This window comes from Taudactylus pleione, unplaced genomic scaffold, assembly GCF_031769625.1.
Source record: "Taudactylus pleione unplaced genomic scaffold, aTauple2 ptg000053l, whole genome shotgun sequence".
NCBI classification, from domain to species: Eukaryota; Metazoa; Chordata; class Amphibia; order Anura; family Myobatrachidae; genus Taudactylus; species Taudactylus pleione.
The window spans coordinates 15,832,274-15,845,155 of NW_028284455.1; the positions used below are offsets into that span (position 1 = coordinate 15,832,274).

The following is a 12,882-nucleotide window of genomic DNA, read 5'->3' on the forward strand; positions in this document are numbered from 1 at the left end:
GATATAAGAGTGATGTGTGTATTTTAGCACCTGGCTCTCCCCACTGCCTAGTCTGGCAAGTGATATACACTCTGTAGACAAAAGTGATTGGACCCGACAGCAAATAGATCAACAAGATTTTATTGACATCAGTACTTTGTAGGTCCACCATGTGCAGTGATTACTGCAGACACTCTTCATGGCAGTCTGTCCACAAGTTCCTGGACAACAGCATGTGGTATGTTTTGTCATTACGCCTTAAGTACAGTGGCCAACTGTGACACTGAAGAAGGTCGAGTCGGCCTTGAACGCACCCATCCAATTCATCTCAGAAGTTTTCAATGGGATTAAGATCTGGACTCTGAGCTGGCCGGTCCATCCGGGTTACCGAATTTTCTGTATACCAGTCCAGCATCGCCATGGAAACATGACAGGTGGCATTGTTGTCCTGATAAAAACATTAATTGTTTCCATAGAACTGCAAGTGCATGGGCCTCAAATACGCCACATTAGTGGCCATTTGGAACATACGTGCAATGGTATGCATGGTGTGCATTTTGCTTGTGCGGGGGTGTCCAATTACTTTTGTCTACATAGTGTATTATGCACTATTAGAGGTATTTACCCGCCTTCATAGCAAAAACATTGGCTCCGACTAAGCCCATATTTATCTATTATAGAAATCCCAATGCGGTCTGGAATACACTGATTTTCTAGGTAAACATCTATTTGCACCAGGCATCTATTATAGAAATACCAATGCTGTCTGGAATACTCTGATTTTCTAGGTATATTGTCTTTAATTAATATCTGTAAACTCCAGAGTGACTTAAGATCTGACTATATCAGTATATATTATCTCCTAGATTCATGGGATGCTGTTTAGGATCTGTTTGTTTGTATTAGAATTTTATGACTTGTATCTGGTGTGGGTGAGGTTATTGGGGGTGGGTGCAATCAGTGACTACACATGTTATGCTTCACTATATACTCAGTAGGTTACAAGGCTGCAGGCCTGTACAAGGCTGCATAGGTTTTATTTCAAAGTGGGTTTTTTTTTCTAAGTGGGACTACATGTACAGCATAACTTAAAGAGTTAGACAGGGGTTAAACAGGAGGAAGACAGGAGGACAACATTTTAAAATAACTCTATATAACTTGGATAACATTTCAAAGGCTCTTCTGAGCTTCTACATTCCCTGCAACTCAGCCACCAGCTTTCAATATAACCTGGACACACCTTTTGGCAACACCGTGCTTCAGGATTACAAGCCACTACCTGCTTGCTGAACATTTAATTTGTGTATGGTTGTGTTTCTACTCTACACTGCTTAAATCATTCCAATACCACTGTCAATTTATCGCTATACCACTGTAGTATCTACCATTGTTTCACACTATACCTTATTTTTATAATCATATTTTATACTAATTCTAAAGTCCTGCAACTTTGACAGCTCTAAACTCATTTTGTTTATAATATACTATTGTAGTTGTGCCTTTACATCTTCCAGCACTGTTCTTCCTTTTATCTGATTTTGACATTGGAACTGTACTGCTCCTGTATCTCACACTCATTACTAATACTGACTTTTCCCTTCCCCCCAACTGCCTCATCTACACTATGTCTCTTTTCTTCTACTCCTCCCTCACTCAGCAGCTACATTATTTTCTCCTCTACCACCAGTTTTCACCTCTTTTCTCCATCCATAGTCCCCTCTACCTTCTCCCCCTCCTTCCCCTCCTCTGTCTCTCTTCATCACATATAAGGCTCTCCACTGCATCTCCCGTAACTCCAGTATTATTCACTTCTCTTTCATCATGGTCCTGCTGAACCACCACTAAACCCTGCACCCTCTCTTTTCTCCAAGTTACCTGTTCTCTTCCCCCCCACACCAACCTAAACCTCCACCTTACCCACCACCTGCTGTCACCCTTCCTCATTCAGAAGCCAGCCACATAACCCCACACTCCTTATCCCCCTGCTCTAGATCAATATCACCTCCACACTACATCAACCCTAATAATCTCATTCGCCTCTCGCCTCTTAACTCTGTCTCTCTCTCCTGTTCCCTCTGGAAAGCCAGTTCTGTCTATAATAAACTGGTCCCCGTTCACGAGCGCTTCATCTGCAATGCCTTGATTTTACTTGCCATCACCAAACCCTGGATTTACCCATCTGACACCACTGCTCCTGCAGCAGTCTCCTATGGGGGCCTCACATTCTCTCACACACCCTGGCCTGGAGGTTTCCCTTGTGGTGGTCTTGGGGTCCTTCTATCCTTGGGTCACTCCTACCAACTCTTACCTTCTGAACCCTCCATTTCTTTCTTTCCATTCAACACTCATGACATTTGCCTCTTCCAACTTCTTCGAGTAGCTGCCTTTTTTCGTCTCCCTGGCCTTCGCTCTAAATTCCTTCATCACTTGGCTTCCTGGCTCTTAGTCTTCAAATGGGCTCTCAAGACCCATTTCTTCCTTAATGCTTTCCAACGCTCATCCTAACCCACTACTCTATGCTCCTTCCTCACTATCTAGCCCATCTGTGTCACCTCTGTTTGTCTGACCCTCCCCTTGAGAATGTAAGCTCTCGCAAGTAGGGCCCTCTTCCCTCACATGCTTCTTCTTGCCTTACTTGCTTATTTAGGTGTTATGCAGCATTGTATATAAATCATGCACTTGTCCTGCATTGTCTGTACTGTTAATAACTGTTGTCTTGTGTGCTCATTTGTTTCTGTACTCTGTAAGGCACTGCGAAACCCTTGCGGTGCCATATAAATAAAGGATAATAATAATATCATTATTATTAATACAAACTGCATAACCAGGTCGCCTCCAATTTTTTGCATCAAGGCTACAGTATTTGCAGCTACTTTAACTAAGCTTAGGGTCCTCCATGCCATGTTATGTACCATAACTGACCTTTGCTATTTAAGTTTCATAGTTTGCTTTTTCCACTGGTCTATAAACAGTAAGTTGGTGAGTAAGTGTTAAGAAAATAAATTCTGCTCAGAACAGCTTTAAAAAGATGGCAATTTAGGGATTAAGGCTACATTGAACAAAATATAACGAAAAGCCAATCAGCTGTATCTACTGAAATCTTCCCATATGGTGGCAATTTCACTAGTATGCAGGTAAAATATTCACTGCAAAATGATTTATAGCTAAGACAAAACATTTTATTATCTGGTGAGATGGAGTGCAGACAATAACTCATTCTGGAAAGGACCAAAGAAGATATATTCTTCTTTACAAAGAATGAAATAGAAAAGACACATTAAACAACTTATGATAGGAACGTATCACATAATATGAAACCTGTGCAACCATTCATTGATTTTTAGATGCAATCAGATACACTTACTGTACATAGTCTTACTATGTGAAGAGATTCTTGGAGGGTATTCACATCTGTGAAGCAACTGAGGCTCATAAATGATTTAAATATAGTCTCAATATTTACATAAACACTGTTGTTCTGCTGATATTGCTGGTTCTGCTAAAAGCCAGGGTTACTTTTGTCAAAATTATCAGAAAATAGAGATATATAGAGGCAATTTGATTAAAGACATAATTTACCATATCAAAAGCAAATATTGCTAATGTAGAAATGTACCATAACACACATAAAAGCTATCATATAGATTAAAACAGCAGGAGACAGTCATCCCTGCATCAATGAGCATCAAGGGAGACACAGACAACATGATTACATGTAAATGCGTTTGGCAAGTCAGCGGAAAAAAGTAGACAGACTACAGAAATAGTACTGAGACCAACTACATTACATGCACACCATTTAAAACATGACAAATGGGTCTTTAACTGAGATGTGGTGAGTGCAGTAGAAAGTGATGAAATTAAATTGTGTCTTAGATTAAATTAGCTGCTTACTAGAAAGAAGCACATACTAGAAAGAAACACATTTGTAAAAGGGCAAAAAAATGAAAGAAGAACATGTATCAACAAAAAATAGACTTTGATGAAAGGAAGACAGAAATTAATTTTCTGCAAATTATTGTAATAAAGTCTCCCCTTCTTTCTATTGAATGCTTGTGACAGCAATGGACAGGAGTGGACTGAAAGGGGGATGATACTCTAGATCAGTGGTCAGGAAACAGGTGTAAATTACCCCACATGGGGTAAAAATGAAATTCCTGGGGGTAATGGACGGACAGCCAGGCATGCAGGGAGGCTCTAAGCCGGACGCCTGCTGAGATGTTATTACCAGCGGGAGCCCGGCTCCTTCCCTGCATCACCGCGTTAGCTGGAGGCTGGGGTTCTCTTCTGAACTCCAGCTTCCAGCTCTCTCCATGTGCACTATGGCAGAGACATCATGACGTCTCTCCCATAGTTCCGAGGAGCAGCCGTGCGGACAGGACGGCGGCGGATGCAGGAGCAGGGATTAAGGTAAGTGGTATTTTTTGGGTTTTTTTTGTACAAGCGGCACTACAGAGGCATTATATGCGGGGCACTAGTACAGGGGCACTATATGGGGGCACTACTACAGGGGCATTATATGGGGGCACTACTACAGGGGCACTATATGGGGGCATAACTATGGGGGCACTATTACAGGGGCATTATATGGGGGCACTACTACAGGGGCATTATATGGGGGCACTACTACAGGGGCATAACTATGGGAGCACTACTACAGGTGCATACTATGGGGGCACTACTATATGATTTCCTTCCTTTCAAATCAAGGGGGTAACGTTGGCGTATCTAAATATATTTTGGGGTAAAAGGTAAAAAAGTTCACTGACCCCTGCTATAGATGCATGTGCATATTTTGTATAATTTGCAGCAAATAACTGTATGCTCCAACTTTTCAAACTTCTCTTTATGATAACTGTGAAACACAGATATCAGCATTCAAAGCAGCACATCTACCACTAATTATAAAGGCAAGTGTTATATTAAAAACCATTAAATGGAATTATTACTTAATGTAACTAAAATTCAGTAGACTTAGCAACACTCATTGAATAATGCATTATTTTCTACTGAATTGACAGACTCTATTGTAGTGACTCAGTTCAGTCATCACTGCAGACAACTCAATTGATTTGATCTTTGTTGCATATTGTGGACACCACTCTTTCTATGTTTGGAAGGGATACACAATTTGCTCCTACCACTCTATTACACAGAAGGGGGATCTCCAATGTAGAAACCCCCTTTACACATACATGTATGTTGAACACTGTAAGACAACATAATATACTTAGTAGACAGAAAAGCAAACTTTTTTCTATTTACAAAAGCTCCATTGCATGTATGCACTGTGCATTGGGCTTGTTTCAGTGTGGTACCCAAATCCGATAGTTTGCATCCTACTCCGATGTTCGAAGTTCTGGATATGCACATGATCTGTACTGCACAAATGCAGATGTCCTACAGTAAGCTCGCTTACAGTGCTTAGACACCACAGTCTGATTGACAGACTAGAGCCAGTTAGGGGCGGTGCCAGGCAGCATCCAAGAAAATGGGTGTGTGTCTGCGGTCAAATTGGCTTCAGCTGTGTGAAAACACTGGCCACCTGAAGGTTACTCAGATGACCAATGTTTAGGCAAAGTAATCAGATGCTGCATCTTGGGATGCAGCTGCGGATTACCTAAGATGCCACCTGCAGGCATCTTGCTACTGCGTCCATCTCTGACTCAGGCCAATAGTTGCCAACTTTGTTGCTCTCTTCTGCCATATCCTCGAAAGGAAGGTCCCATTGGCAACTGCAGGGGGCAGCACAGTAACAAGCTGGCCAGACGCCTTGTGCTAGCCCCACCCCCTGAGTGCATGATGTCCTCAGGACTCTCTGAGCAGCTGCACTGGTTGCAAGATGCCTGCCTGGAGTGTCTAAAGGACATTCCAGGCAACACTGCAGCAGTAATGCTGGCACCCTGCTAGCCAGTAGAAATGGCCATGGGACAGTGACAGTGTCATCCCCAGGTCTGAATACCCTGTCTGATGACACATGTCACACACCCCTAGTTAAGGCCCTGTGCAGGGGGTGTAGTGCCATGAATTGCTTAATCACTGCAACACCCCAACTGCAAAATTACACAATTTACATCAATCTCCAGCAGGAGGCATGGTCATGGTGATGCAACTCATAAAGAATGCACAGCTCAGCCCTGCCTACTTTACTGCAGAAGTGGATGAGATGAGGGAAATTTGGGAGACTCTTGGACGTTCTTCAAGAGTTAGCAAGAATGATACTGACTAATATATAACAATATACTGAGTTCAATTTCAGTCAACAAGTTATTTGTTTACTAGTTGATCATGCTGGTTATGTGGTTTTCTCGTGCTTTGACACATATTTCTAGGAACAGGGTCTAAAGGGAATCATTACTCCACCAGAAGGCTATGTGGTCTCTAGGGTTTGTGGAAAGGTCACACAGTCCCATCCCTAGTGCAGTAGAATTGCAGATAGAGGGTTGGCCATTGTTTTGTTTCATTATCTTACCACATTTGTTATCATCTTATGTACCCTGGACCAATACACAACAATAATAATTTAAAATACTAGCAGACAAAAGTCCAAATCTGGTCTTGGTGGCTCCAGATCTGTCTGATATTTGTCATAACTACATCTAAGTCATATCAAATAAGGAAAGAGACTTTTTTTGTGCAGATATGGTTTCCATTCAGTTACTTAATGGTAATGTTTACATAGTTTTTTATGTATATCAGATGTTTGTTTAATATTGAAAAAAAAAATTGCATTTCCAAATTGGAAAGTAATCATAGCTTTCTGCAAGCCATGTTTACTGTTCCATTGAAACCAGCAAAGCAAAAAGGACATTTTGTTTTGTTCTTTGCCTATACTATATGCTGACAGAACCATTAACAGACCCAAAGATTAAATAGACAATAATGAGCAAGGACTGACCTTGGAATTCTATAGAAGTTTCTGAAAGATTTTAGATAATATAAAACACATATTTGTTATTCAGCAAAATACAGCTACCCTTTTATAACATTGAATAAAATTTAATAAAAAGTTATATGTTACATGGCTTGTTACAGAAGTCATTTTTAGCTGCAGTCTTTTATGTATTCATCTTTGGGTACAACTCTGCAAACTGGAAATTGCTTGTTACATCAATCTGAACTTGTTGTCACTAAGACAACAATTCATGGTCTAACTGAATTCAAGCTATCTTTACAAAAAGCAGCAACACAATGGTATGGCAAGAGTATCACTGTTTTGTTATCCTACCCACTGTCGTATTTAACTAAAACAGAGTGCGCAACTCATGTGAAAATTAATCTATATGTAATTGGTCTACACATGAGTTTGTTTTGAAGTTTACAGTGCATGCTGAATGCCTTTATGCAGTTTATATTCATTGGACCAATTCAAAGCCTTTAGTCAGGATGCGGTCTGGGATCGGCCACTGCTTACCTCTGCATCGGCGTCTTCAGGCTCTGAGGCGTCCAGATGCCAGACGCAGTTCAGGTAGTGGTTCGGATATTCTCTCAGGGACTGCTAGACCTCCATGAGCGCATCATATTCTCTGCGTGCGGACATGGGCGCCGCAGTATCGCCTGATCAGTTTTCTCCAATGGGTGTCCAGTGGTCGGTCAGCTGATGTCATTGTCCAATGAACAATTACCTTAGGGTATTTCAGGTAGTCTCATGGGACAAGGAATTGCCTGTGCAACTTTGCTTCACTAGTGTCTACTAGCTGTTGCTGCGTCCTCGGCTCATTACTGTTTCCAAACCTATTCTGTTTTCCAGCATCAGTATCTCCCGTAGAGGTATTCAGTACTCAACCGGGCGTTTTCTCCATCAGGGCTGTCTCCTAGGGCTCACTAGCATCTGTATCACAAGAAGTGGGATCCAGTGCACAATTTAGCATCTGGTCTCCCAGAGCTGCTCCCATCCCTGACCAGCATCTACACAATCAGAAGTGGGGCAGTCCACAACTTAGTGTCTGGTCTCCCAGAGCTGCTCCCATCGCTAACCAGCATCTACACCATCAGAAGTGGGACTCAGTTCACAACTTAGCGTCTGGTCTCCCAGAGCTGCTCCCATCGCTAACCAGCATCTACGTCAGACCACAGTCAGTGTCTGGTTGTTCAGAGTTGATTCAATCACTTATCAGCGACCACTTAATCCTATAAGTGGTTCTAACACTCACTCAGCATCTGATTCACCTGTGCTATCCCCATCGCTTGTCAGTGACTGCAGAATCTCTTCTCAAGTCTTCTTCAGCACATTTCTGCCTGTACCCTTGGTGGCCTATTATATTTTTTAGTAGGACTTTAGTTTCCTCGCTTCTCTCAGGTCGTGACCTGTTCATCTGGTGCAGCGAACACCCACATCCTGCTTGGAGGTGTCACTGGTGAAATCATTCAGGTGGACTAGACTCCACGTCTCGGGCTAGGTCTCGCCAACACTTGAGAGTGGCATATGAGGAGGTCCTATATACTCCCACCCTGATTCCAGTCTCCTACTCACCCTAACCCTCCAGCCCCTGAGCCTTGTAAACAAGACAACCAGTATCCATGCGTAAAAACACAACTATAACAGAGCTTTTCCCATTCATTTCAATAGCCCATTTACTTTACTATGGTTTCTACTGTAGTGTGTGTACTATATGTAAACACTCCAATGAAAGTAATTGGAGATGTCCCAGACATTAAAATCCATATATACATAAAACTTGCATCCCCTGCCTACAGTACACTCTTGCAGCCACTAGATTGCCTACAGTGTTTACTACCATTATCAAGAAAACCTATTGTGTGGGGTCCTCTATCATGGTGAGAGCTAGAGCCAGTTTGGTCATCACTATATTGGGACCCCTTGCCTCCTAATTTGTATAATGGAAAAAGGTCCCTAAAACACTATCCCATTGCACTTAAAATTGTAAAAAATTATGTCAATAATTTACACATAATTTTTTTACTTAAACAATAAAAATTCCTAAAGTCTGTTTCCCAATTTATTAAACAAAGAAATCTGCTTTATTTGTACTCCAAATGGATCTTTTTGTAATCCAAAGGAAATTCATAATTTGTTAACCACAAGCAATGTTCTATATTTGTAATCCAATTGGAAATCATTTTTGTAATTCATGGGAAATGTTCTTTATTTGCAATCCACAGGTTTTCTTCTTGCAATCCATGAGATATGTTCTGTATTTTAATGCGCTGGAAATTATATTCTTGTAATTCAAGGAAACTCTTTTTCTTCAATACACTGTAAAGCTTATGTAGTAATTGCCTGACATGAATTGCTCTGCAGAATTTCTGTCTTAACTGACAGGAACAACAGTTAGCTGCTCAACCAATCACAAGTGGTTTCTCAAACTAGCTGAATGTGATTGGCTAGCGGTGAGAGGAGTCCTCGGGACTCCCTGTTTTAATCAACCATCAAAAGAGATTAGTTGAAGCTCTATTGATGTGGGGAAAATAACAACTGACAATGCCGTGTAGCTCCACTCATGCCAATGAATATTGACTCATTCATGCCAGTCATGTCAATATGCTATTCATTTCATTAAAATTTCTAATGTAGTGAACATATATATTTAAATTAATAGGTAATTAAGTGAATGTACCATTGACATGTATGTAAAATATAAAGCAAAATGCTAGTGTTCACATAGTGATCTATTTTAGATAAGCACATAAAGATAGATAGATACAGGGTTTTAACTAGGGGTGTGTGAGCAGTGCCACCGCACAGTTCACAGGGCCCTTTGGGTGGCACTGTCGCTGCCCCGCTGCACCTGTATGTGGCTTGCACTGTGCCTCGAACGGTGCCCTGCAGCCACTAGCAAAACTGCAGAGCTGCCCTGAGCATCCAAAGGATGCTTTGGACAGGCACTCGGCAGCCTGTGGAGCCTGCGCCCTCCTGATCACCAGACAGTGCTCTAATTACCAGAGTCAGCAGCTGAGCCCCCTAGACATGATGTCATGGATTTAAAGGGCAGGGCCAGCACAGGGCGGCATAGAGCCCTGTTACAGCACTGGATAGATAGATAGTTGGATAGATAGATAGATAGATAGATAGATAGATAGACAAATAAAACACAAAAGCTCAATTATTCTACATTAATTCCTTTGCAGGGGTATCATTATCAAAAGCCTATGCATGCATATGGTTATCATTATCCATCAGACTAAGAATATGGATGCACCTTGAGATCATTGTTCACTGATTATGACTGTGAATTTACCTAAAGGTAATCCTACATAATATTAAGACTATGGATGCACATGGAAATCATTGTTCATTAGACTGACTAATACTATGAATGTAGCTAGAGATGATCATGATTACAGGCATTACCATGAACTCCAAACATGAACCTGCATATTTCAGATGTTAGATCATAATTTTCATGGACTATACATGTCATAGTGTTGCAACCAGTCATTTCATTATTGTATTGCCATTTATGATTGCAGATACTTTCAAAAATACAAAGCAACTTTCATTGTATTTGCTATTATAATGTCACATGAATTTGTATGTGCAATAATTTTAAATATGTTGTACCTATCTTGTTCCAATCACTTAAACTTTCAGGCAATCTATTATGGCCATATTCTAAAAACTCAAGACCTTAAAATCAAATGTAATGGTGATGCTTTACCACAATGACAAATATCCTCATTCCCATTAAGATAACTATTGACAATGCACTCATAACACCAATTTAACAGATAAGCAGAGAATATATAACTATCACTACAAATGTTATCAAACCACAGATATTAATGGACTGTTAGACAGCATTGTGTGTTGGAACATGGAAAACTCACCTATTGCAGAGCTGCTGTACTGGTTGATAAAGGATTTACCTTCTTACTAGCTTTTTATTGTCATAATAAACATATCAAGATATTTCAATGCGTTTTGTGGTTACTCAACTTTTTTTATTATGAGGAATGAAACAACATTTATGGTTCTGGAAAAAGAAACTTCACAGTGATCCCCGGTTCTTCTACCTCATCAGGAGAGATGTCACTATCAATCCTGGAAACACTCTGCCCATTTAATTGGATTTGCTTTATTTCTGAGTATATTTCAATACTACATTTGGACCATAATCATAAGGCAAACAACATATTAGTGTAACACATCTGTTTCTGAAACAGAATTATTAATATCCTTACCAAGTACTGCACAAGAAAGATAGCAAATTAATGAAATAAATAATATATTTGTTTTTTTATTACTATATTGGTTTGGTCACAGTTTCCATTAATTAGAAAATGCTATGACCATGACTAAGATCATTATAACTGGCTTTCATTTGTGCTACTCGAGTAAAAAAAACAAAAAAATTGACATATAATTGTCAAGTAATTGAATTGTTTTTTTTATATATTTGACATTTGTCTGTGAAAGTAGAAAAAATCACTATTATTTTGTGGAAAATTAAAAATAGCTTAAAAACAATTTACTCAGAAACCAATGAATTGCGTGGCTATATACGCTGTATGTTGAGTTTTTATTTGTGCCATTATATAGACTAAGAGGATCAGAAAATAAAAAACTTACTTCAGAATTAAATTTCAGCTGACAAAAATTGCAGGAGGCGATTTGCTTCCTTCGCTGTGGTAAGGGAACCCCAAATGTGTGATTTATAACTGCTTTTTGAACTGGGTCCATCTGCAACAGAAAGACAGAAATAAGTCTTGTTTAACCCAGATTTATCTTCATATGATGAAGATGACAGCAGTGGTGAGCCCTACACTTGAATGAATGTTTAGCAGGCAATATGAATGCATGCCTTTGTGAACAATAAAAAATATATATGTATGGGATTTTTTATATTTCATTTTGTGAGTTTTAGAGTTAGTTGCACAAAGAATGCGTAACTCTCAACAACCATAATGCTTTCATCAGGGTAAGCACCAAATATTATATACTTCTCCTCCATAGCACTATTCTTTGCATAAAATTAGAAGCAGAAAAAGCTATTTGAACTCCTATTTTAAACATTCTTTTTAGATCTTTAGTTAACAACTAACTTGCATATGCAAATTAAATCTTTCATTATGTTATAACTTTTCAATATGATTCTGCAAAATTCCATGGACCATGTGATAAATGGATGCCTGCTCAATATTATTCAGTCTTGTGTGATCAAAATGGAGTTGAACACAAAATAAAAAAGTTAGACAGTACCGAAAATCAAATTGTACTAAATTAAGTTTCCTTTAAAGTAATTAAATAATAAGTTGCTTACAGAAATACTTTCATATATATTATATATATTATATAACCAGCTACTGTGTCCATCCACCAGCTGCATAGTAATAGCTGTAGGGTGGTACTACCCCTCACTCCCCTCAGAGCTCTAATTGGCTTCCTGACAGATACAGCCTCTTTTCTCCCCCAGCACTGTCTGCATACACAGGACTGTTCACTGAGTCCTGTCAGCACCTAAAGCCAATGAACTCAACTTCCCCATGCCCACCCCCCATCTTTGTTTCCCCACCCTAGGGGAGGCATCACATAGATCAGAGAGGGGGGGACAGAGATGCAAGAAGGGGTTGTAAATATGAAGAGACACAGGGTAGGAGAAGCTGGGCAGAGATGAGAGAGTGTGATTGGGGAAGGTAGAGATAGAGATGAGAGAGACAGATGGGGAGGAGGAGGGGAGACAAAGATAAGAGAGGTAGGGTAACAGAAATGAGAGAGAGATAGATAGATGGGAGAGAGGTGGGGAGAAGCAGGAAAGAATTAAAAAAGATAGGGAGGAGGGGATACAGAGATGATAGAGTGGCAAAGACAGACACAGGGGAAGGGGAGAAAGAAGGGACAGAGATGAGAAAGATGTGGAGCTAGTGGAGGACAGAGATGGGAAGGTGGAAGAATAAATATCTGCAACGCCAATCACATTAGTTAGTTACCCAGTGAATGTTAGG

General features: G+C 40.2%; 1 protein-coding gene across 5 annotated transcripts in view; it reads right to left on the reverse strand.

Annotated features, from left to right (window-relative positions):
- ZNF385D (zinc finger protein 385D) overlaps positions 1-12,882 on the reverse strand; it is a 339,897-nt gene that overhangs the window by 141,233 nt on the left and 185,782 nt on the right. For 3 of the 5 annotated variants that reach the window (XM_088463432.1, XM_088463455.1, XM_088463428.1), the window contains exon 3: positions 11,510-11,620. The exons of the other annotated variants lie outside the window; for them this stretch is intronic. In XM_088463432.1, the coding sequence (XP_088319558.1) occupies positions 11,510-11,620 (111 nt within the window). The remainder of the gene's footprint in view (positions 1-11,509; positions 11,621-12,882) is intronic. 5 annotated transcript variants of the gene reach the window in all.